Below are 25,777 nucleotides of genomic sequence, written 5' to 3' on the forward strand. Positions count from 1 at the left end.
AAGAACAATGACGCATACTGTCTTATAGACATTTGTTACACAACTAAAAGTAAACCTTAGACAACTTTAGTTTGTTTGTTTGTCCTGGGGCTTGAACTCAGGGCCTAGACGCTATCCCTGAGCCTCTTTGTGCTCAAGGCTAGCATGCTACCACTTGAGCCACAGTGCCACTCCTGGCATTTTCCAAGTCATTTATGAGAGATGAGTCTCAGGGATTTTTCTGCCTGGGCTGGCTTCGAACTGCAATCCTCAGATCTCAGCCTCCTGAGTAGCTAGGATGACAGACAGGAGCCACCAGGGCCCAGCAAGTTTATGCATTCATTGTTCACTCATAGTGCACCACATTCAGCCAAAAGGCTCTCTCTGCCACTGTCTTCTTGCTGTACCAATCCTTGGTTTTGAAAGAGATTCAGACACTGACATCGTCCAGTTTCAGGGATAGGCTGCTTTTGTGGACATTCCAATTAGTTTCTAATGTTGGGATCTGCAACTTGCTCTCTGATCATTTATCTCCAACTCTTGTGTTTTCCATGTATATCTATGTTATTTAAAATTTCTTTTATAACTTTTAAAAATTCCTAATCTGGAATTCTAATTCTACTATTTCTATGTGACTTCCTGGATTGGAAGTACGGAATTAATCAATTATGTGCTAAATTAGGGAGAAATTCATTACCTTATCCGGAATGCTGTCCTTGTCAAGATTAATCAGTTTCTTTAGGAAACCAGTTTCTGAGAGCAGCAGCTTTGCTGTGGTCCAGTTGGGCTTCTTCTGAAGCAGAATGCACACTGCATTCATGACAGTCAGTATGAGGAAGGGAGGTCGTGTGTACACCCTGTGATGAATGGGAACGCTGGCTTGCATCTCGGTGGAGGCTATATGCAAACCAGTGCAGCCACGAGAGAGCACGCAAACCAGTGCAGCCACGAGAGAGCACGCAAACCAGTGCAGCCACGAGAGAGCACGCAAACCAGTGCAGCCATGAGAGCACGCAAACCAGTGCAGCCACGAGAGAGCACGCAAACCGGTGCAGCCACGAGAGCATGCAAACCAGTGCAGCCACGAGAGCACGCAAACCAGTGCAGCCACGAGAGAGCACGCAAACCAGTGCAGCCACGAGAGAGCACGCAAACCAGTGCAGCCACGAGAGCACGCAAGCCAGTGCAGCCACGAGAGAGCATGCAAACCAGTGCAGCCACGAGAGCACACAAACCAGTGCAGCCACGAGAGAGCACGCAAACCAGTGCAGCCACGAGAGCACGCAAACCAGTGCAGCTGCCAGGGAAGTCAGTTGGAGGTCCCAGAAGCTAAGATTAGAACTACCACTTGATCCTGTTACACTACCTCTGGGCATGTATCTTGTATGAATCAACACACAAGATACACACCATGTTTATAGCAGTGCTATTCACATCATCCAAGATATAAAACTAGCCTAGGTACCAAATAACCAATGCCTGGATAAAGAAAATGAAGTATTATTCAGCTAAATAATAGAAAGGAACTGTAGCATTTGCAGGAAAATGGATGGATTTGGAGAGTATCACGTTACCTAAAATTAGTCATTCATGCTCAGAAAGACAAATATCACATTTTTCACTGGCGAGAGGGAGACTGTTAGGGAAGGGGCAGTAGCTGGGGCAGAGGAAGGAAGAGGGGGTGTGTGTGAGGTGGCTATAATAAAAGTACATTTATGGATAAGTGTGAAAATGGTACAACAAAAAAATTTTCTTTGGCCAGTCCTGGGCTTTGAACTCAGAGCCTGAGCACTGTCCCTGGCTTCTTCTTGCTCAAGGCTAGCACTCTGCCACTTGAGCCACAGCGCCACTTCTGGCCATTTTCTATATATGTGGTGCTGGGGAATCGAACCCAGGGTTTCATGTATACGAGGCGAGCACTCTTGCCACTAGGCTATATTCCCAGTTCCCAAAATTGTCTTAAAAGGATGGAAAGAAGAAAAGTAATACAGATGGGGTGAGTTTGATCAAAGTACATAATACACACGTTGGAATTATCACAATCAAGCCTCTTTGCATAATTTGTTCAAATAAAACCTAAGAAAATCTCTAAATTTGAACAAGACGTGGCCTTTGAGGTCTAAAGTGTATCATTGCTTCCAATATTTTCTTATGCATTCTCTCTAGTCCCTTTTCTTTCCACTGGGAAGACTGCATTTGGGAGGGCACAGCAAGCAGACACGCTCCCCTTCTCCACACACCTGTGGTGGCTCAGGTGTGCCCCTCTCCAGAGCCCTGGGTCCCGAGTGGTGTGCACACGTGGCACTCTTGGTTACAACTGCAGCTCAGTGATACTTACCAGCTCAGAGATGGAAAATTTCACATTTCAGGGACTGAGATTCAGTGTAGGAAATGGCACAGCACAGCTAAGGGCAGCATTCTTTTCTCTTTAAAATGCTGGTCTACCTTATAATTGACAATATCATAAAATGAATAATCTATAGAATGTGCCAGATGCAATGAAACACAGCCAAATGGGTAAAAGTAAATTCAAATTGGATCTCTCTCTCTCTCTCTCTCTGTGTGTGTGTGTGTGTGTGTGTGTGTGTGTGTGTGTGTGTTGGTCCTGGGGCTTGAACTCAGAGCCTGGGTTCTGTCTCTGAGCTCTTCTGCTCAAGGCTAGCACTCTACCACTTGAGCCACAGCGCCACTTCCAGTTGTTGGGTGGCTAATTGGAGATAAGTGCCTCAGGGACTTTTCTGCCCGGGCTGGCTTTGAACCATGCTCCACACACCTCAGCTTCCTGAGTAGCTAGCATTACAGGCACAAGCCACCAGTGCCTGGCTTGGATCTATGTTTTATTCTGTGTTTTTCCATCTCACAAGAAATAGGTGAATTACTTACCTTAACTCAGCAACATCAGCTTTATCCAATGCATTTAGAGCAACAACTGCCTTTTCCAGAACTGGCATCACACTTTTTAGCTCATTGGCTATTTTCTGCAATAAAAGGATAAGCTCCAAATATGTATGAATGAATATTGTTGCCCATTTAAAACTTACATATGTTGAACCTGGAACATTTTTACAATGCATTAAATTCTACATCTGTGTGATTTATACATGTGCACCCATGTTTCTACTCCTGGAAATGTGCAGTTCTCTGTGCAGTGTTATGTGTTCTGTGGTAAGAGAAAACACACAGCTTTCTCCTTCAGACTTAGGGTTCAATTATGATGCCCATTTGAAGAGTGGAAGGGTTACTGTGTGGCTAATAAAGCTCATGCTTCAGCCCTCAGTGGGACCTCTCTGTCTGCAGGATCATCTGTGTCTAGTAACCTTGCAGAGTAAGGCATTTTAACACACTCAGGACTGTGCCTCTTTTAGCAGGGCAAGGGTACTGGAATTATGGGGGGCTAATGTGGAAATTATAGCTAAATTGTTAATAGTGACTTTCCTGTGTAATAAAGGTATCTTAATTTATCTGCAGTAGGAATGGTTTCCAGGAAGTTTTTTTTCACCTACTGTTCCAATTTTTCTAGCCACATGACATTAAGATGCAGAACCAGAGTCATCCTGTAGTGTGAGCCTGGCTTATGGTTCCTGGTACCAGAACAATGTGGACCATGGTTTGCAAATGATGAATTCAGTGAAAACGCTCTTATTTATTAGAAACATAAACTTGTAAGGGGAGAATTGATTTTCATTTATATGTACCATCCGTTTTTAAAATTTTCCCCCAGTTGTGGGGCTTGAACTCTGGGCCTGGGTGCAGTCCCTGAGCCCTTCAGATCAAGGCTAGCCCTCTGCCACTTGAGCCACAGTGCCACAGTTTTCTGCTGGTTAATTGGAGATAAGAGTCTCATGGACTTTCCTGCCCAGGCTGCCTTTGAACCGCAATCTTCAGATTTCAGCCTCCTGAGTGGCTAGGATGACAGGTGTGAGCCTCCAGTGCCCAGCTAATCATCCATTTTTTTTTTAAAGAGGAAGTTGTATAAAACAGAATTAGTCAGAATGTCTAGGTTTTTCAGTAACCATAGTTGCATTTGGGAAGACATATTGGAATGTTCCAATGAAATTAGGGAGAGATTACATATTTCTGCACAGAATTGTAAAAAGCATCTTATTGCATGATTTTATTTTGTGGAAAAGGAACCAGAAGTAACTGGTTGATAAAATCACTAGCCATTATCCTGATACTGAGGAACAAATGGTAGTAAAGAAGTTCACTCCATACCCAAATCAGTAATTTATTAAGGGAAAATAAACAGGATGAAGTTGATAGTAGTTTAATGATCAATTAAGATTAAATCACATGATTAAGGCAGGTATGGTGGTACACACCTGTAATCTTGGCACTTGGGAAGTTAAGGCAGGAGTACCCTGAGTTTGAGGCCAGCCAGCTTGGGAGACCCTGTCTTAAAAAAGCCAAGGACTGGAGGAGCACTTGCTTAGTAAACCCAAGGCCCTGGATATAATCCCTGACAACATGGAAAGAAATCATATGACCTAATTGGGAACATTTTTATATCCTGTTGAATTTATGACAAACACTAATGTTAACAAAATAACACAAAATTGGCATATATCTCTGTAATGAGAATGATAGCTGGTTAATAAGTATAATCAATTTAAACAGTATTTAAAATTCATTACTATACAAGAAGCCTTGAAAGGCTTTTGCTGCTAGTACCATCTGATAACATTCCTAAAAATGTTGGCAGCATTGCCAATAATAAATTAGAATGTTGAAAGAAATTTCTAAACTATCAAAAATGGCATGCAGATAAAAAGATTACTTTTCAGTAATCTTTTTTCAGCAATTTGGGATGTAAGTACTGCTAAGAGTGAAAGTACAGGTGCCAAGAGCAAGGCTGACTTGCTCTTGTTCCGACACAGACTTTGCTTCAGGTCTGACAAGAAGACACCAAAACACTTTCAAATGACCAGAAGTGGCAGGAATGTGTTCAGTGTTCACACTCACTGCTGCTCTCTCTCTTTCTCACACACACATCACTCGCTCTGGTCCGACCACAGTGGAACCACACTGGCTCCTGACAGCAAGACTAGGCAGGGCATGGGAGAATGCCAGGCTAACAAGTGAACAATGGAGGTGGCACACACCAGCAGCCCTAGAGCTTGCTCATTTCTTGCAGATGCTTTTTCCTAAGGGCTGGGTGAATGCTTGCCAGTCCCCGAGTCTCGTGTAACACGCAGAGTCTGCTAAGCTGACATCTTTATACTCTCTTTTTCCATTTAGTAATGTCTTGTGTATGGTAGGAACTCAATAAATATTTACTAGGATAAAAAGGATCCATAGCTGGGCACTGTGAACTAAGAAGAGTCTAATCTTTTATGTTTAGAGGTTGCGAATAATTCTTCAGAACTTAGAGGGGTTTGAATAAGTATGTTTCAATTTTACCTGAGCATAATCTTCTACAATTCTTACTTCTTCTGACATAATTTCTTCATCCTGCTTAACAAGCATCTGAACTTTTTCAACCACTTGTGAATCTTTCTGTAGTTTTTCCATTACGATTTCTGTTTCCTAATGAACCAAATAATTACTAGAATGAATTTTGGGACATGATCTCTTTATAAAGGAGAGAGTCAAATAGCTTGTTTTAGTACTATAAAATTTATTACAACCAGCATGAACTAAGTTTTAAAAAAATTAATTTGGATTACAATAAATATTCTTCCATACAAGACACAAAAAGAAAGATGGTAAGGGCTGGAGTGTAGTTCACACATGAGGTTTTGAGTTTTATCTGCAGTACCACACACAAAAGGATGACATGTTATGACTTTCAGAATGCTTGACAGACTACAAGTATCACAGCACATTTTTAGATGGATTTAACCATGTATATACTCATGCTTATTCACTTTCATTAGCCTTTCCGCTCCTACTGATATCTGGTCCCCCACCCATAACCCATTTTATTTCCCTACCATTCTTTTTTATTTTAAAATTGCACCAAGGGATTTTACCATTTTCAGACATGCATATTTTATATTTTGCTTAGAATAACTGTTTTTCTTACTCTATCTTTCAACCCCCTATTGACCAATAACTTTCATTGAAATTCCTTATGTCACTTTTAATTAGTAAGTGTAATCATGTTACTATTTTTCTGTTATTGTTGCTATTTCCCCCTTTTTCTTTTCTCTTTTTTTTTCTAGCACCTGGGCTTGAATTTAAGGCTTCTTCCTCACTTCATAGATAAGAAAATTGAGACCCAAAGAGGTTAAGCAATTTATTCAAGGTTGCACAGTTACACTGGAATTTGAACCCACTTTTGTCAGATACCAGAGCCTTTGCTTTCTAACACTGTTCTATATTTGACTATAAAGTCTTCAAGAAAATTTTCAAATAAAACATACCTTTGTTTTTTGCTCTATTTGAGGGCCAATAATCAAGAGTTCCTCCTGCATGTCTTTAACTAGTGAAGTCGCTTCCAGGATCTTAGACAGACCCATGGAGAAACGGTTCCTGCAGAAAAGAGGGAGCACAGGTCAGTGAGTTTTTCTTTTTCTTTAATCTAAATGTGTGGGATCAGAAGTCTCAGATTTTGGAGTTTTTCGAGTGCCATGGAATACTTTGTTGATAAGGTTGCATAAGCATGACAGACTGTACCAGGTAGGCACGTAGTGTTTCCATGTGCTTTCTGTGCACACATGTAAGTCTGTCTTGGGGTTTTAACTGAGAGGGTGCTTCCAATGTAAGTGGATTACATAATTAAGAGTTTGGGGGTGGGGAAAAAGCCTAGTTTGGCCGTAAAACACACAGGTCTTGTGAGCGGGTGTGGATATCAATGGTAAGAGTTGTGTATGCACATAGATGACTGCTCTAAAGGCAGTCCTGGAGAGAGAGGTTCTAGAGGAAAGTGAGGGATGGAGGGAGAGGTTCTAGAGGAGAGCGAGGGATGGGGGAGAAGTTCTAGGGGAAAGCAAGGGATGGGGGAGAGGTTCTAGGGGAGAGTGAGGGATGGGGGAGAGGTTCTAGAGGAGGGTGAGAGATGGGGAGAGGTTCTAGAGGAGGGTGAGAGATGGGGAGAGGTTCTAGAGGAGAGTGAGGGATGGGGGAGAGGTTCTAGAGGAGGGTGAGGGATGGGGAGAGGTTCTAGAGGAGAGTGAGGGATGGGGGAGAGGTTCTAGGGGAGAGTGAGGGATGGGGAAGAGAGGTTCTAGGGGAAATCAAGGAATGGGGGAGAGGTTCTAGAGGAGAGTGAGGGATGAGGGAGAGGTTCTAGAGGAGAGCAGGGGATGGGGAGAGGTTCTAGAGGAGAGTGAGGGATGGGGGAGAGGTTCTAGAGGAGAGCAGGGGATGGGGGAGAGGTTCTAGGGGAGAGTGAGGGATGGGGAGAGGTTCTAGGGGAGAGTGAGGGATGGGGGAGAGGTTCTAAGGGAGAGTGAGGGATGGGGGAGAGGTTCTAGGGGAGAGTGAGGGATGGGGAGAGGTTCTAGGGGAGAGTGAGGGATGGGGAGAAGTTCTAGGGGAGAGTGAGGGATGGGGAGAGGTTCTAGAGGAGAGTGAGGGATGGGGGAGAGGTTCTAGGGGAGAGTGAGGGATGGGGAAGAGAGGTTCTAGGGGAAATCAAGGAATGGGGGAGAGGTTCTAGGGGAGAGTGAGGGATGAGGGAGAGGTTCTAGAGGAGAGCCGGGGATGGGGGAGAGGTTCTAAAGGAGAGTGAGGGATGGGGAGAGGTTCTAGAGGAGAGCAGGGGATGGGGGAGAGGTTCTAGGGGAGAGTGAGGGATGGGGAGAGGTTCTAGGGGAGAGTGAGGGATGGGGGAGAGGTTCTAGAGGAGAGTGAGGGATGGGGGAGAGGTTCTAGAGGAGAGTGAGGGATGGGGGAGAGGTTCTAGAGGAGAGCAGGGGATGGGGGAGAGGTTCTAGGGGAGAGTGAGGGATGGGGAGAGGTTCTAGGGGAGAGTGAGGGATGGGGGAGAAGTTCTAAGGGAGAGTGAGGGATGGGGAGAGGTTCTAGGGGAGAGTGAGGGATGGGGAGAGGTTCTAGGGGAGAGTGAAGGATGGGGAGAGGTTCTAGGGGAGAGTGAGGGATGGGGGAGAGGTTCTAGAGGAGAGTGAGGGATGGGGGAGAGGTTCTAGAGGAGAGTGAGGGATGGGGGAGAGGTTCTAGGGGAGAGTGAGGGATGGGGAGAGGTTCTAGGGGAGAGTGAGGGATGGGGGAGAGGTTCTAGGGTAGAGTGAGGGATGGGGGAGAGGTTCTAGGGGAGAGTGGGGGATGGGGAGATGTAGAGAGCTGCGAGCAGCTGCGCCCTAAAATGGTGCCGGCTTCCGCCCTCCGCCCTCCCGACGGCGAGTGCTCTCTGTGATAAACAACTCCTAATATGGTTAAAGCTTGGACTCTGGCTTGCTTCCGCGTACCTGGACCTATCGGTAATCCCCACGTAGCTTACCGGGATTGGCTACCCAGTCGGCACTTAAGGCCAAGCGGGAAGCCCCCGGGAGGAGGGAGAGAAGAGAAGATGATTACAAGGTCCTGAATAAACTGCTGAGAGAAGAATCCGGTGTTGTGTCTTCCTTGCTGGCCGAGGTGGCGCGACAAGTGGTGGCCCGTACGGGGACCCATCTACGAGGATTCAGAACTCTCCGCAGTCAGGGTGGTGCACCGGTAAGTCCCCCAAGGATAAGGGTGGGGATCCGCGACAAGAGCGGGAAAAGAAAATAGGCTCCTCACTGTAGATAAAGGAGGAGCAGGAACCCTCGGGCGGAGGGACAAAGGTATTAAAAGAAATAAACTGAAGCGAAAGTAAAAGTGTGTAATTATGGGCGCTTCCTCTTCGCACCCAATTTTTTTGGCTCTTAACGAGCTGTTGCACTCGAAGGAGTTAAAGATAGAGAAGAGTACTTTGGAGAGACTTGTCTGTAAGAAGTGTTGTCTGGTCTTTGTGCCTGTGATTATTTTTGTGTGTTTCTTTCTTGAAATCATTTGTTAAAGGTTTTTGTCTTAAAATGTACGGCCGATGCTTATTCTGCGCGCTTTAAGATCTTTTGAAATTGTATGTGTGTGTGCATGTGTGAGTGTGAACATGTTCAAGACTGCAGTATGATGCAAAACTAAGTTTAAATTCAAAGGTCTTCATGCCATGCAGTAACTGGGACTGAAAAAAAAAAAAGAAAAGAAAAAAAGAGGCTCTTTTGAAACAAGCAGTCTGTAGGCAAAGGGCGGCACCTGGTTTCAGAATGTCTGTGAGCTAGTTTTTCCAATGCAGATAAAAGCTAAAGTGTTGGGTTAGTAAAAAGGCTTTGGAAATCAAGAATACATTTCTAGATAAGAAATTTGGAAGTAAAATTGTCCTAAATAATTATTGCAAAGTGAGAAAAGGAGAATTATGGCTACCAAAATGTTTAATTGCCATTCCAGCTTCTTTGTAGGTTTTTTTTTGTAACAGTTTCCAGCAGGCCCACAGAGAAGCACAGGTGATTCCTACAAGTTTGTCGAGATCTAATACTGATCCTTAATAAGTTCCAGGTAAGAGAGCATGCTTAAAAACTACTTCTGTGTGGACCACCTTGTTGCTTCTAATTGGAGTAAAGTGGCCCCTTATAAGACTCACTGATCTGAATCTGCAATTCGAAGCCAGCCCGGGCAAAGAAAGGTCCCTGTGAGAGACTTGTCTCTAATCAGATGCTTCTAAATATTTTGCTTTGATTGCTCGCATGCCCCGATGGGTGCCAGTGCCCGTGGACACACCCAATGCCATGGTGCAGTTTAGACAAAAGCGAGACTTTGGCATTACAACTGCTATTGTCGCCGCTAATACGCTGGTTTATGCGTGACAAGTATTCAGTATGATAATTACACCTATGCGGCAAATTTATCTAAACAATTATCTAGTTATCTTTTAGGAAATTGGACAGGAGGGTTTGATGTGCTGATGGAGCAGTTGAGGATTGCCATTACCACCGTGAACTCGACCTGTGTGGATGCTGGATTGGCGGACGGGTTGTCTTCCTGGATTTCAAACGCCATGAACCACCTGAAGGAGTGGGCAGGGTTGGGGCCCTGGTCGGCCTTCTGGCTATGGTCATCCTGGTGTGTCTGTGGTGTATTTGCCGATTTAGAGGTTTTCAGCGTCGCAGTGCAGCCATGATAGTTCAAGTTTTTACTGCCATTGAGGCCGGACAGTCCCCCCATGCGTGGCTTGCCACACTTAAGGAATAGCGCAGGATGCGAGGCTAGCGCACTGCACTTGGGAGACGCATCCCGGCGCTTGTCCCAAGAAGAGCATGTTAGATTGCATGTGGGTTGATGCCCTGGGCCCCACCTCTGTAAAAAAGGCATCGGACGGATCTGGTAGTCCTTAGGAAGGCGCCTCCTAAGTGAAGACCAGTATTATGTCCTCAAAGTAATTTTTCACAGAGATCTGACCTCTACTCTTGCCTGCAGCTAATAAAACAAAAAGGGGGAACTGTAGAGAGCTGCGAGCAGCTGCGCCCTAAAATGGTGCCGGCTTCCGCCCTCCGCCCTCCCGACGGCGAGTGCTCTCTGTGATAAACAACTCCTAATATGGTTAAAGCTTGGACTCTGGCTTGCTTCCGCGTACCTGGACCTATCGGTAATCCCCACGTAGCTTACCGGGATTGGCTACCCAGTCGGCACTTAAGGCCAAGCGGGAAGCCCCCGGGAGGAGGGAGAGAAGAGAAGATGATTACAAGGTCCTGAATAAACTGCTGAGAGAAGAATCCGGTGTTGTGTCTTCCTTGCTGGCCGAGGTGGCGCGACAGGGAGAGGTTCTAGGGGAGAGTGAGGGATGGGGGAGAGGTTCTAGGGGAGAGCGAGGAATGGCAACAGGGTACTTGAAGTTCCTTGAGACCTGTGTGGCAGGAGTGAAGATGAGTAGGAAAGTGAAGATGGTAGCACCTGGAAGGTATGATGGGGCAGACAGTGGTGTCCTTGCATGTAAGGAAAACCTCTCTCTTTGGGAGCAGTGGCTAATTTACCTAAGTGGTTGCCATTACTATTAATTTAAGCTAAGCAATGGACACCCTAACTCACCAGCCCCCCTTCCCAGTTGCAGTAGCTGCAGCACATGAAGAGAAGAGGATGAATGGGAAGTCTGGAAGGACACTTTCCAGATACTTCAACTGTGCCTCACTTCACTGGTGTAGACACTGTCCTGCTCACCTGACCTTGTTAACAAAGCTTAATAAAATGACACCTGAACACTGCCTTAGCCAAATGCTGCTACTGAGGCTTCCATTACTTTTTATGCCAATGCGGGGCCTGTCCTCCATCTCATAGGACAAGACAGCTCTCAGCAGGCTCCTGTCCCGACTGCTGCCGGTGGAGCATGTGTTTCTCTATGTTCCAGATGGATGGCATCTCTCTCTCTCTCTCTCTCTCTCTCTCTCTCTCTCTCTCTCTCTCTCTCTCAGATGACTTGTTTTTTCAAAATGGCTTCTATCCTATATGGCCCAGGAGAACCACACTAATACTGTAAAATACTTGCTGGACAATGGAGCTAACCAGAATACTGCTATGGAGCTAAGACTATCAACTCTAGTCATGAGTTTTATCTTATTTTTATTTTTTGGTTTGTGTGTGTTTGCCAGTCCCGAGGCACCTGGGTGCTGTCCCTGAGGCTTTTGTGACTTGAGCCATGGCTCACGTAGTAACTGGAGATAAGAGTTTCACAAACTTTCCTGCCTGAGCTTGGAACCCCAATCCTCAGATCTCTCCTCCCTCCCTCCCTCCCTCCCTCCCTCCCTCCCTCCCTCCCTCCCTCCCTCCCTCCTTCCCTCCCTCCCTTCCCTTTCTTTGCCTTGAGGCACATGCCTGTAATCTTAACACTGGTGAGGATAAGGCAGGAGAGAAGAGTCTGGGGGATACATAGTTGATCTAGTCTCAAAACACAAACAAGTTTCACAAAACAAAAATAAACCTAAAGGGATAACAGCATCAATATAAAATGCATGCATGCATAGAAAGTCTTACCTCTTTCTTTGCATCTCCTCCTCTCGTGACTTCAAAATATGCACAAATGTTTCCATGAATTGTAAATAGCTACTGGGAGTGACATAATAATGCCTTTTTGTTTCTTCAAAGTATTGTGTGCACAAGTCTCTTACACTTTCATGGATTTGGACACATGTTAGGGCAAATCTTTCTTTTAAGTGCTGAAGAGAAATATTTTTTAAAGGATTAAAGGACAGCAATCTGAATATACACAAACAGAACAGTGTGAATAACTTAAAGAGGTTTATCACTTCTGAGATGAAGGGCTGCACATCTAGGTTCTGGACAAAAGGTGCCATGAAATGGCAGTGTCAGTGGCTGGAGAGAAACAGGCCCAGGCAGTCAGTATGGTCCATGACTGTTCCTGAGCCTTGCCCTCAAGCCTGCTGTAGCCATTGAGGGATTTAGGGCACCAGGACCTATGGCCAAGGGATAATCTCAAAATTCTTTTCTTAAAGTACTTGAGAACAGCAAGATGTTGAAGAAGGAAATTTCCTTGAACCAAATAATTATGAATGGCAAGATTCTGAAGGAAATTTCCTTGAGTCAAATAAGGGCCCAGAGAAGAAGTATCCTAGCTCTGAGACTGGGAAAGTATTCATGTGCAGACATAGTCCCCTCTTGGTTGCTTGTGCATAGACAACTGAGTCCAGCAGATCTTTCACTCTTATCAATACCTCCCTCCTCTTTAGCTGTGTCCTATGGGACCTTCAGTTTACCCCATTAGTTGCTCACTATTGCCTCACAAATCATGGACTAAGTTTATATTGTAAGGAAAGTTCTTATTTCTTCACTGTAGATGTGCCAGAGCAATTCCAATGCAGAGTAGACTCTGTGTCAGAAGGTCTGCTGACAGATCCTCCTTTTTCCTCCACAGAAACCTTTGGTTTAACAGGAGGACAGAGCAGTGAGGAGACCCAGGAAGCACAGAACTGCAATCTTTAAAGTGGACTGGTTAGAGGGCAAAGAGATAGCGAACTGATTAGAAGTTAAGACAAACTAATGGACTCAATTCATAATCTGGTTTAAAGCTGCCTGCTTTTGCCCATCTAGAGTTCAATACTGTTCAGAGCTTGAATACTGTCAGGTAAGTAAAGCAAGCCCTTCACAGGCAGCAGTTACCTGTCGGTGCTTTAAGTTCACCTTCTCCTTCAGGTAAGAGTTGGCCACAAGAAGGAGAGCTTCTTCAGGCCACCTGTGGTACCAGTCCATGGTGCATGAGTTAATCATGGATGGGTACCGTCTGCAGTTCTGGCGGAAGTTAGATCCTGCAGGACTCATGAGTAGGAAGATGTGGAGATTTTTAAATATCCTCTGAAAATTAATACAAATATAAGTTACCAACATCTTTAAAACCTATTTAAGTTGGGTAGGCTAGAAACAGGTCAATTGTGCATGAAGTGTCTGCCTTCCACAGAGCCCTTCCTAGGAAGCTGAGGCCATGGGGGCCACCCAGGAAGTAGCCACCTCAGCTCCCATCATCCTACCCTAGGGGGGAGATATTTATAAAGGAAAAATATCCCTTATCAGTGCAGAATCTACACATCATAAAGATATCCAAAGTGAAAATGGGTACCCCTTTGCCTCATCCACCCTCAGTGTGTGCCTGTATACATAAAATGTTAACAGCTTACATTATGCCTTTACTGTTGCTATGTAAGAGGCATCAGCCCATTTTTGGAAGCACAATATAATAACATATAAGTGATTAACCTAAATAATTAAAACAGATTTCCTGTCTCCTATATACTGTTTTATTGGCACCAATGAGTTATAGGAAGGAGTTTTATCTTGACATGTCCATAAAATAGATTCTGGCTGGGATTCCTGATTTATTACTCTTTGAGTTCACTATTCATCACACCTGGATCAGAATTTCTGTTTTTCCTATCACTCATGATCTAGTTAATAAACCAAACAACTTACCAGATGAATATGCCATTTTAAAGTGTAGCTCACATCTGGGTCACAGAAGAAATTACAGAAGAAATGAGAAAGTTCTTACAACTCAATGAAAATGAAAACACATCACAACAGAACCTCTGCGATACAGAAAAAGCAGTGCTGAGGGGAAAGTTCAGAGCTCTAAGCACACACATAAAGAAAGCAGAAACAGCTCAAGTAGTTAACTCCTGGTGCAACTAAAATTTCTAGAAAAGCAAGAACAAACAATACCCACAACTACTAGACAGGGAGAGATAGGAAAGATTAGGGAAGAAATTAATGAAATAGAGACCAAAAAAAATATACATAAAACCAATCAAAGAAAAAAGCTGTTTCTTTCAAAAACTAATAAAATTGACAGACCACTAGGGGGACTGATGAAGAGACAAGATTCAAATCAATCAAATCAGAGATGCCACAGGAAACATTACAACAAATGTCCAAGAAATCCAAATGATTGTAAAGGACAACTTTCAACACCTATACTCAAAAAAGAAGGAAACCCAGCAGAAATGGACAATTTTCTAGGCAAATACAAACTGCTTATCCTGAACCAAGCGGATGAAAAAAAAGTTAAACAGGAAAATAACATGCAATGAAATTGAGGAAGTAACCAGAAGTCTTCCAACAAGAAAAAGCCCAGGTCCAAATGGATTCACTGCTGAATTTTATAAGACTTTTAAAGATGAACATATACCAACATTCCTCAATGTTTTCCATGAAATAGAAACAGAGGGATCAATCCAAAACTCTTTCTGTGAAGGCAATATCACACTCATCCCCAAACCAGGCAAGGATCCAACAAAACAGAGAACTACAAACCAATTTCTCTGTTGAATACAGATGCAAAGCTCTTCAATAAAAATACTAGCCAACAGAATCTAGAAACAACAAAAAAAATTATGGGGCTGGGGATCTAGCCTAGTGGCAAGAGTGCCTGCCTCGGATACACGAGGCCCTAGGTTCGATTCCCCAGTACCACATATACAGAAAACGGCCAGAAGCGGCGCTGTGGCTCAAGTGGCAGAGTGCTAGCCTTGAGCGGGAAGAAGCCAGGGACAGTGCTCAGGCCCTGAGTCCAAGGCCCAGGACTGGCCAAAAAAAAAAAAATATTATGGCCAAGTAGGCTTCATCACACAGATGAAGTCTGGTTTAACATACACAAATCAATAAATATAATTCACTACATCAACAGAGCCAAGAACAAGAATCACATGATCATTTCAATGAATGGAGAAAAAGCCTTCAACAAAACACACCATCCATTCATATTAAAAGCTTTGGAGAAACTAGGAATAGGAATAACATTCCTTAAAGCAACAAAGGCTATATATGACAGATCAACAGTCAATATCATACTAAATGGGGAAAAACTAAAACCATGTCCCCTAAAACCAGGAACTAGGCAAGGACGCCCACTTTTTCCACTCCTCTTCAATATAGTTCTGGAATCTTTAGCCAGAGCAATAAGGTAAGAAAAGGGATTCACATAGAGAAAGAAGAAATTGAACTATCCCTATCCACAGATGACATGGTCTTATACCTAAAGGACCCCCCAAAATTCTACCCCCAAGTCCCCAGACCTTCGGCAAAGTAGCAGGATACAAAATTAACCTACAAAAAACCCAGTAGCCTTTCTGTATGTCAGCAATACACAGCAGAAATGGAAATCATGAAAACAACTCCATTTTCAATAGCCTCAAAAACCCCCCAAACCTTAGGAATTAAACTAACTAAAGATGTAAAAGATATTTCTAGTGAAAGCTATAAAAATCTGAAGAAAGAAATCAAAGAAGACACTAGGAAATGGAAAGACCTTCCATGTTCATGGATAGGTAGAATCAATATTGTTAAAATGGCAATACTGCCAAAAATGATATACAAATTCAAGACAAACCCCATTAAAATCCCAGTGATTCTTTTTTTTTTTTTTTTTACTGAGACAGAGAGAACAGTCCAAAAATTCATAGGGAACAACAAAAAACCTAGACTAGCCAAAACAATTCTAGGCAAAAAAAAAAAAAAATGCAGGTGGTATCGCAAATCAGACTTCAAATTCTACTATAGAGCCATAATAAAAAAAAAAACAGCTTGGTATTGACACAAAAATAAACCTGAAGGTCAACAGACTAGATTAGAAGACCCAGAAATAAAACCATGAACTTACAGTTATCTGATATTTAATAAGACCTACAGCAGAAAAAAAAATAGCCTCTTCAATAATTGGTGTTGGGAAAACTGGGTATCTACATGAAGAAAACTAAAAGTGGATCTCTGTTTGTCACCATGCACTGATATCAATTCAAAGTGGATCAAACATCTCAACATCAGACATAACACTTTGAAACTACTGCGAGAGAGTAGGAGAAACATCAGAACTTATACGTGGAAACATCTTGAACAGATAGGAGAGACTTGACAAGAGTTTCTGCACAGCTAAGGACATAGTTACTAAACTAGAAAGACAGCCATCTGACTGGGAAAAAAGATCTTTACCAGCAATATATCAGACAAAGGCCTAATATCCAAAATATACAAGGGGCTCAAGAAACTAATCCTTCCTAAAGCTAATAGACAAATCACTAAATGGGCAAGGGAGCTAAAGAGAGACTTCTTAGAAGAGGAGGTAAGAATGGCAAAGAAACACATGAGGAAATGCTCATCACCTCTGGCCATAAAGGAAATGCAAATCAAAACAACCATGAAATAATATCTACCCCAGTTAGATTGGCCAACATTTTGAATTCTAAAAACAAATGCTGGAGGGGATGTGCAGGAAAAGGAACTGTACTGCACTGTTGGTGCGAATGTAAACTAGTACACTAAATCTGGACAGTAGTCTGGAGGTTCCTCAAAAGACTAAACATAGACCTTCTCTACAACCCAGCCATACCACTCCTAGGCATCTACCCCGAGTATCACGAGCCAGGATATATAAGGACACCTGCATATCCATGTTCATTGCTGCACTATTCACAATAGCCAAGATATGGAAACAGCGCAGATTCCCCACAGATGAGTAATTCCAAAAAATGTGGTACCTATACATAATGGAATTTCACGCAGCCATTAGAAAGAATATTATTATGTCATTTTCAGAGAAATGGATGGAACTAGAACAAATAATGTTAAATGAGGTAAGCCAAGCTCAGAGAGACAAGTGGAACAAATTCTCTCTGATACGCAGAAATTAGATCTAAAATGCACTAGGATATGACAAATTATACAGGATTATAGATACTCACACACAGTGTGACCAAAAGAGGATACTCTTAGGAGAGAAACACAAAAGTGCAATGCCTAAGTGCTTCTTCATATTTATATAAAATAATATACATACTGAAATGAACTCAGAGATATGGAAGCAGACTTTTTCTGTTTTTGATGATGTTGTCTTCTTTACTTTATGTATGATACATTCAAGTGTATATTTTCAGGAGTGTTGGGAGGTGAGTACAGAATTCCAGGGGAAAAGGGTGAAAAAAATGCAACAGTAGAACTCACGGGACACTAGTGAAGTGAGCTATATGACTTGTGGGTAGAGATGGAAGGGAGGGACTGGGAGAGAATGAGAGAACAGAAGACACTATACGAAAGCAAGTATACTCATTACATGACTCATGTAATTGTAACCCCTCTGCACATGACTTCTATAATAACAATAAAGTATATTAATAAAAAATAAAATGTAGCTCAATCTCAGTAGCCTCTCTTTCCACTTATTCTCCATTGACTGTGGATTCCATTCCTGGGATTAAAAAAAAAAACACCAAAAATTTTTCCAAGTATCTGTTAGAGATCTGCCGAGGAATGGTGGGTATCCGGGTTCTACTTTCAAATGACCCTAAGACTGACAGAAAACAAGACCCAGAAACATGCCAGCCCGTGGCTCTTTCTCAGTTTGGGGAATCAAGTCGCTTCACTCACTAAGCCACTGGCGACTTTCTTTCTCTGCCTCTCCCACTCTATCGTTCTCTGTCATCCTTTCTCTTTTGTCAGACTGATTCTTTCACATCTTTCCTGCTGTGAGTCCATTCTGAACTTTCTCTTTGGCAGCTAGTTTCTAATACATCTCCTGGTCAAGTCCACAGCTGGTGAAAGGGCTGAAAGATTTTTTTCTTTCTTTCTTGTCTTGTTACTAACACAGTCAAAATGAAAACCTCACTAACTAGAAAAGAATCTCAGTATAGAAATAATCTCAGGATGATTTTTTTTCTTTTCATTGGCCTCAGCTGTTATGATAATGATTTAAACAGACAGAGAACCAGACTCGGATACTTACTAATCCTTGGACTACTCATTGTATGGTGTGTGTTGGGATGACAGCCATTGTTTTACTTCTAAAGAAGTAATATTGAATATTTAACTTGAACATTACAAACAGAATTGTACAATGTGGTCTGCATTGATAAAAAAAAAACTTACAAAAATTACCTTTTGGAAGAATGAAAGTAAAGTTTGTCTGTCAGTTATATAACCAAACTGTTCAGCATAAGACCTAATCCTTACTGCAATAGAATCCAGCTCCTCATTTTCAAACAAGTCAGGTATTTTCCCCAAATTGATAATATAGTTCAAATCTTCCAAAAAGGATTCCTTAGGTGAAAGATATATTTAATTAGAAAGGAGTAAACTTTATATATAAAGTAATATTTAGAAAGATAGATTTTAAAGGTCACTTCTTTATAAAGACCTACCAATTTTATCTTTGTAATTATAAATAGTGCATGCTCGGCCATATACACTGTAAATAGCCTTTACCAAATGTGTTTGACAAGGACCATAATTAACATCACTTAGTGAGTGAATTTGTGATAAAGAAAAAGCCATGATTTATCTGATGTGATTGGCTTAATTGTTTTTATGTGGCAACAAGAACGAAATGGTTTAACAGCTGTAACCAATGGTACTGATCTATCCATCCAATGTCGCCTTTATTATATATGATTGTGGTTTAATAGTATTCTATTGTCAGACTAGGGAAGCAAAAGAAACAAAATGATTTTAGTTGTGCTGAAGACTGGCCTTATTAATGGACAGCTTTCCTCGTAAGCAATTATTAATTTTTAAGGTGTTAACATCTGTTTCAGGAACATGGCAGTCTGTTTACATGTCATACGTTTTGTTTAATTTTATGGTATTTCTAAATTGATTTGTTTAAATAAATTCAGCAAATGGGAAAAAAAGACCTACTAATTTGTTTTTTCTGAGCCAAAATGTTTTGTTTACCCACTCATTTATTCACACGCTAGTGCCAGGTGCACAGCCTGGTCCCCACAGTGTGCCAGACACCTGCGTGAGGGAGTGGGCCCGTGAAGGTGGGGCGGAGTCTGGTGTCGAGCAGTTCACAGAGCCCTCGACACAACCACAAGCATGCTTTGAATAGAAGGCACAATAGAAATAACATGGTAGAGGGCTTAATTTAACAGAATTCATTGTTTCCTTCCCTCCCTCTACCTCTCTGTCTCTGCCTCTGTCTTTCTCTATGAAAGAGGGGCTTGCTAAGTAGACCTCTGGCCTCAGCCTCTCACGTCTGGGCTCTCAGGCTTGGTCACTGTGCCCAGCTTTAACCATGTGCATTACTATGTAAGGCTCCAAATCTAACGGGAAAGGAAAAGAGGAGGAAAGCAGGGTGAGGCCTACCAGAAGCTTTATCATAAAGGCATAACCATTTACAGTTGAGAATAAACACAAGCTTTCTTTTAAAAAGAAAAGCTAGCTCTCTCCAGGACCCTTCTTAAACACTCCCAGACTTGTGGTGGGGAAGACCAGAAACCTGTGGGGAGTGTCCAGCTGGCAGAGGTCCACCTGGATGGCCCTGAGGGGTGATCCTCAGGTGAACAGTGCTGGCAGATGGACAAGGCTTCCTACACACAGGGGCAGAAATGGCATGGCCAGATGGCAGGACCTGGAGGTCCTGACTGGTGTGGAAATGGAGGAATCAGGCTCAGGTCAGCTTTGTCCTGAGGTGATTTTCTAAAGAGTGCTTTATTAAATGACAGCACTGGGCTCTGCCAGGGGAGAAGTGACATGCCCTGCAGTGTGTGCAGAGACCCCACCTGATCCGTAGAGGAGGAAACTCACATTTGAGGAAAGAGTGGGTTTTATACAGCAGATAAGACCTAGTACTTGGATTTACTCTTAAAATATGCTATGAAGCCAGGTGGCGGTGGCTCACGCCTGTGATCCTAGCTACTCAGGAGGCTGAGATCGGAGGATCATGGGTTGATGCCAGCCCGGGCAGGAAAGTCCGTGAGACTCTTATCTCCAATTAACCACCAGAAAAACAGCATGGGAGTTGTGGCTCAAAGTGGTAGAGTGCTAGCCTCAAGTGGAAAAGCTCAGGGAAGCACCCAGGCCCTGAGTTCAAGCCCCTTGACTGACAAAAAATGTTACGAAGGACAAATAACTCTATGGTAGAGAGAGAGGCTGAGCATGAGAAGAAAAATCAGGATGAGAGTTTGCAGCAGTACTCATAACGATATATCTCAAATCACAAACATTAATAAACAGTGGTCCCTTCAATCGCATCATAAAATGGAATAAATATAATCTGAGGTGTATTCCTAATTGTTTTAAAATACAATATAAACACAATAAATTGTGTCTTAAAATGGAACGATATATATTAGCACTTTGGGCTTGTATGCAAAGAAGAATTTTCTTCAAGGAAAATCTAACTATGCCTGATGGTGGCCAATAGAGAAGACGGAGCCTCCACATTGGATCACATGCTGTCCAGACTCTGCACTGGACACAGATGACAGTGCATTCTAGAATGCACATGATAAGACTAGTTCTAATACAAAAAATCAAGGAGTCCAGATCAACAGATCTATCACTTCCAACTTTTCAATTAAAATGAAGATGGTAAAGTCAGAAAAACAATTGGACGATTACACATATGTGATGTCTGTGCTCACAGCTTGATGAGGACAGAGAGGAATGAGAACAACAGATAGGATAGCAACAGAATAATGCACAAGTGTTTTCTTTTAAAGCCTTACTTTTTAGGGCGGCTCCACCTGTAACTTCAGCAAATTCTTAAGGACGGAAGGTACCTACGTGCTCTAGGTGCAGGGGGGAGAGCATCAGCACCGTGGGGTTCCCTTTCAGTCCCGTCTGGATGAACACTTTTTTAAACATTTCCTTGAATTCCGTGTAGGTGCACAGGTGAGGCGCAGGCACCCGGCACAGTCTGTGCTCTTCTAGGTAACAGGCTAGGGTTGCACTCGTCTCCTTTCCACACCCATCAATGCCAAGCTTTGAACAACAACAAAAAAAATCCAACATATGATTCCTGCATATTTTCTGGGATTTAGTTTTCTGTTTATCTGTGCTGGAAATTTTTTTTTTTTGGCCAGGCCTGGGCTTGGAGTCAAGGTCTGAGCACTGTCCCTGGCTTCTTTTTTCTCAAGGCTAGCACTCTGCCACTTGAGCCACAGCGCCACTTCTGGCCGTTTTCTGTATATGTGGTGCTGGGGAATCGAACCCAAGGCTTCATGTTTGCGAGACAAGCACTCTTGCCACTAGGCCATATCCCCAGCCCTGTGCTGGAAATTTTTGACAGTAAAAATACTTCAGACTATAAGGCCTTCACCCGGTCCCTGTGCTGTTACCTGAAGGCCTTTCAGTTGTTTTTAGTGTTTGGTGATCATGACCCGGAGAGATGCAGGTTCTCTTATAATACCTGGTCTTACAAGGTATTATAAGCTGTCTTATAAGGTCTTACAAGCTATGTCTTCCAAGGCTAAACATGGTCTTGCTATATGACCCAGCAGCTAGGCTGTCCTTTCAGGGGGCTCATGCCGGGCCTCTCCTGTCCTTTCAGGGGGCTCATGCCGGGCCTCTCCTGTCCTTTCAGGGGGCTCATGCCGGGCCTCTCCTGTCCTTTCAGGGGCTCATGCCGGGCCTCTCCTGTCCTTTCAGGGGCTCATGCCGGGCCTCTCCCTGCCCATGACGACCACTGTGGCCATCTCGTGCCCAGGCACTAGGGCAGCACACGCAAAGACTCTTGAACCCTATCACGTTTTTGTGTAAGTCTCTAGTGTGGCTCTAGTCTCTAAGCATGGTGCCTCCTTGTAGTTTGTTCCCTCTTTGGAACTAGCCTGTCACACAGGGCAGCTCCCCGACACACCAAATCCATCCAGCTTCATGGCAAGTTTGGCTTTGTTCTGTGGGCAGAAGTGAATCTGTGAGCAGGACTGCCTGACTTCTCCGGGAGACTGCTGATGTTTTCTCCTTTCTCTCATGCTTTCCCGCTGTCCTGCTGCCTCTCCACTCTTCAGAATGTTGTCTCTGTGTGGTTACCACAACTTCGCACGTATGCAGTCACGTGGAGGATGCTCATAAGCCTCCATCTTGTCTCATCATTTTCTCTAATTTTATCATTTGAATAACTTAAGTCTTCTCTACCTTTTTCTTGGTCAGTCTAGCTAAGGGGTTTTGATGTTTCTGTTGATTCTTTTCCAACAATTTTTATTTATTTATTTTTGTCCGTCATGAGGCTTGGACTCTCGGCTTGGGGTGCTGTCCCTGAGCTCCTCAGCAAAAGGCTAGCACTCTACCACTTGAGCCATAGCACCATTTCTGGTTTTCTGGTGGTTAATTGGAGGTAAGTATCTCACGGACTTTCCTGTCCGGGCTGGCTTTGAACAGAGATCCTCAGATCTCAGCCTCCTGAATAGCTAGGATTACAAGTGTGAGCCACCAGAGCCTGGCTAAAATTTTATTGAAAAATCGATGTACAGTGGGGTTACTGTTATGTAAATAAGGCAATGAATACACAGCGTTACCCCCTCCCTTACTTTCTCTCTCTCCCCCCCCCCCCCCCGCCCTGCCCAAGTTGTAAAGTTCATTTCCAACAGAGTATCTTGAGAGTATTGCTGTTGCATTGGTTCACTCTCTGCCCTTTGTCTCACCATTTTATTATTCCCCTTCACGTCCCACACCAGATAAATGAATAGATAAGACATAAGGTTTGGAAAGACTTGGAAAAGATATTAAGTGAAATAAGCTAGAGCCAAACAAACATAGGCTCCATGGTTTCCCTCACTGGTAATAGTTAGTCTATGTCTAGGATGGTCCTAGCAGAGGATCCCAATAGCTCAGTAGCTTTGTACATAGGAACACATAAGATGATGCTAAGCGAAATGAACTCCAAAATATGGAAACAAGGTTTTTTTCCCTATTTTTTCCTCTTTAATGTACTGTGTGAAGTTATTTCTTTTGTTTTTTTTTCCCCTTTGGTTTTCCCTTGTTGTCACTGTTTTTTGTTGATTATTTGGTTTCATTGATAGTCTTCATTTGCTTTAATTAGATCTGGTTGTTTTCCTTTTAGTAGTCTCCTGAAAGGAGTTAATGTACTCATCCATTCATTCGTTTTTGAAGTACTGGAGATTGAACACCGCACCTTGTGCTTTCCAGGCATTTGAGGCACACCTCCAATCTCTTTTTGCTAAATTTAGCTATTTTTCAAATGGGGTTCTTGCATTTTTGTCTAGCTTGCCTAGTGAGGAAAGGATTCTGTCGTATGGCTCAATTATTCTGAGTTTTCATAAAGAATGGATGAAATTTTTCTAAGTAGGTTATTTGCAGTTAAAGATTATTTTGCAGGGCTGGGAATGTAGCTTAGTGGCAGAATGCTTGCCTGCCATGCATGAGGGCCTGGGTTCGATTCCTCAGTACCACATAAACAAACAAACAAACAAAATTATTTTGCAAACTCAAAAACACTAGAAAAATTTAAATTCTTACCAGTAGCATGTGACTCCCCGGCTGTCTAAGGACTCTTGTAGCTCTTGCAATGTGCTCAATGGCTTCCTTGAAAAACACCATGGGATGAGAGACCTGGTAGCAGAGACAGACAATCTTACCTCCTATCTGTGGAAAAAGCAGGTGGGCCACATGGCCCTGTGGGGGAGGGTCCAGCGTGTGTGCCTGCGACTGTGCTTCACACCCGAGGGCACAGGAGTGAGGAGGACTGTAGCTGAGCAGCCAGGGACCCAGTACATCCAGTGGGTTCAGCCTTTAGGGAAGGCCCTTGGCTCCTACCCCAGTGAGCCAGCTGGGCAGCCCAGGCTGGAGGAAGAGTGGCGAGGACAGGAGCAGCATCTGGCCTTGGCTATCTTGGCAGCCGTGTCATGGGAGGGAGAGATTTCCCGCGTGTAATAATGTAAGATGTTTCCCTTTGTTACCCAGGCCCTGCTGCCACCGTCCTGCATTTCCTAACTTCATGAGCTCCTCTCATTCAACTTCCACAGCCTGTTGTGTACCATCTGTGAAAGCATATGCACCCAGACAAAAGCAATGCAGCAATGAAGAACGGTCCACCTAACATTCCACTTTGAACCCGAGGACATGCTTTTCTCTTCACCTCTTTCCCACACATCTGAAAATATGGGGTAAATGTATATGTGTGTACACACACACACACACACACACACACACACACACACACACACACACACACCCCACTCTGTGGGTTTCTGTATGTCTTTACCTCCAAAGGCGTTGGACCTAACTTCATTTGGAAATCACTAAGTACTCTGGCAAGTTTACCATAGTCATTGGTATACTTATAAATCTTTTTTCTATGAGGTTTGTTGATATCCAAGAAGTCCACAAACACAGTTGAGTCATCCATTAGCTTTTGATAATCCCAATGAATCTGTTGTAAGATAAGAACCCAATTATTATTTACTTGTTATTATTCAAGTACCATCATCACAGTGTAATTACATTTTTTATCTCATGTTGGAGAAGATCCTGTAGCCAGGACCTGAAGACTGGGGCTCTTAACCTTCTCTGTGTGCCATGAACTACTTTTTTTTTCTTTTTGGCCTATTTTTTATTTTCCTCCTTCTTCTTCTTCTTCTTCTTCTTCTTCTTCTTCTTCTTCTTCTTCTTCTTCTTCTTCTTCTTCTTCTTCTTTTTTAGCACTGTCCCTGGCTTCTTCTTCTTCTTTTTTTTTTTTTGCTCAAGGCTAGCACTCTGCCAGTTGAGTCACCTCACCACTGCTGGCCTTTTCTGTTTATGTGGTGCTGAGGAATCGAACCCAGGGCTTCATGCATGCTAGGCAAGCACTCTACCACTAAGCCACATTCTCAGCCCATTGTTTTTTAAAATTGTTTTAGGGGTGATATACAGTGGGGTTACCTTTACATATGATAGGGAAGCCTTCTCAGAATAACATTTATTTTTTAAATATATTTTTATTTTTACTAGTATACATGAGTTACGAGAAGAATGTCATTGTGACATGTCCACACATGTTTACGGAGTACTGTAACCAATCTCACCTCCTGTATTGCTCTCCTCCCTCTTCCTCACTGCTATCCTCTTAGCTATGCTCCCAGCAGAGCTGGGATTACTGGCCTAAACCACAATTCCTGGGTTGTTCTTGGAGAAAGGATCTTGACAACTTCTTGCCCATGATCCTGCTTATCTCTGCCTCCCAATTAATGAGACTATAGGTTTGGGCCACTGCACCTGGCCTGAGCCACATCTTGAGCGATGGCTAGCAGTGAATGGAAGGAAGGGCTGTCAAGCGTAAGGGAAGCATTGTCTAGAATCAAGGGTCCAGCCTGGCTGGAGGTGGAGGCAGTAGGGCAGGACATCTTGATGGTGGAGAGGCTGCACTAGATGGAGATTGGGAATGATTTACATACACTGAGCATGGAATGCCCAGAGTAACATAGACCAAGGTGACATAGACCATGTTCTGTCTCTAAAGTTCAGGTTTGGTTTCATTGAACGTCCTGTATTGGAAAGGGAGATAACAGGTCTAGCTTACATTTACTGAACATATACTATGTGTCAGAAATCATTCTAAACATTTTATTTAAGCTGCTGCTAGTCATCCTCACCCTCGCCTACGAGGCAGAGT

At 43.3% G+C, this 25,777-nt stretch overlaps 1 protein-coding gene across 1 annotated transcript in view; it reads right to left on the minus strand.

Moving 5' to 3' along the window:
- The window catches only part of Dnah14 (dynein axonemal heavy chain 14), a 199,822-nt gene that overhangs the window by 45,229 nt on the left and 128,816 nt on the right, over positions 1 to 25,777 (minus strand). The window contains 10 exon segments of the mRNA XM_048358265.1: positions 677 to 836; positions 2,863 to 2,957; positions 5,380 to 5,505; positions 6,345 to 6,453; positions 11,926 to 12,107; positions 13,069 to 13,260; positions 18,325 to 18,486; positions 20,956 to 21,153; positions 23,647 to 23,739; positions 24,392 to 24,559. Coding sequence (XP_048214222.1) covers positions 677 to 836; positions 2,863 to 2,957; positions 5,380 to 5,505; positions 6,345 to 6,453; positions 11,926 to 12,107; positions 13,069 to 13,260; positions 18,325 to 18,486; positions 20,956 to 21,153; positions 23,647 to 23,739; positions 24,392 to 24,559 — 1,485 coding nt within the window.

This window comes from Perognathus longimembris, chromosome 11 (genome assembly GCF_023159225.1).
Source record: "Perognathus longimembris pacificus isolate PPM17 chromosome 11, ASM2315922v1, whole genome shotgun sequence".
Classification (NCBI taxonomy): domain Eukaryota; kingdom Metazoa; phylum Chordata; class Mammalia; order Rodentia; family Heteromyidae; genus Perognathus; species Perognathus longimembris.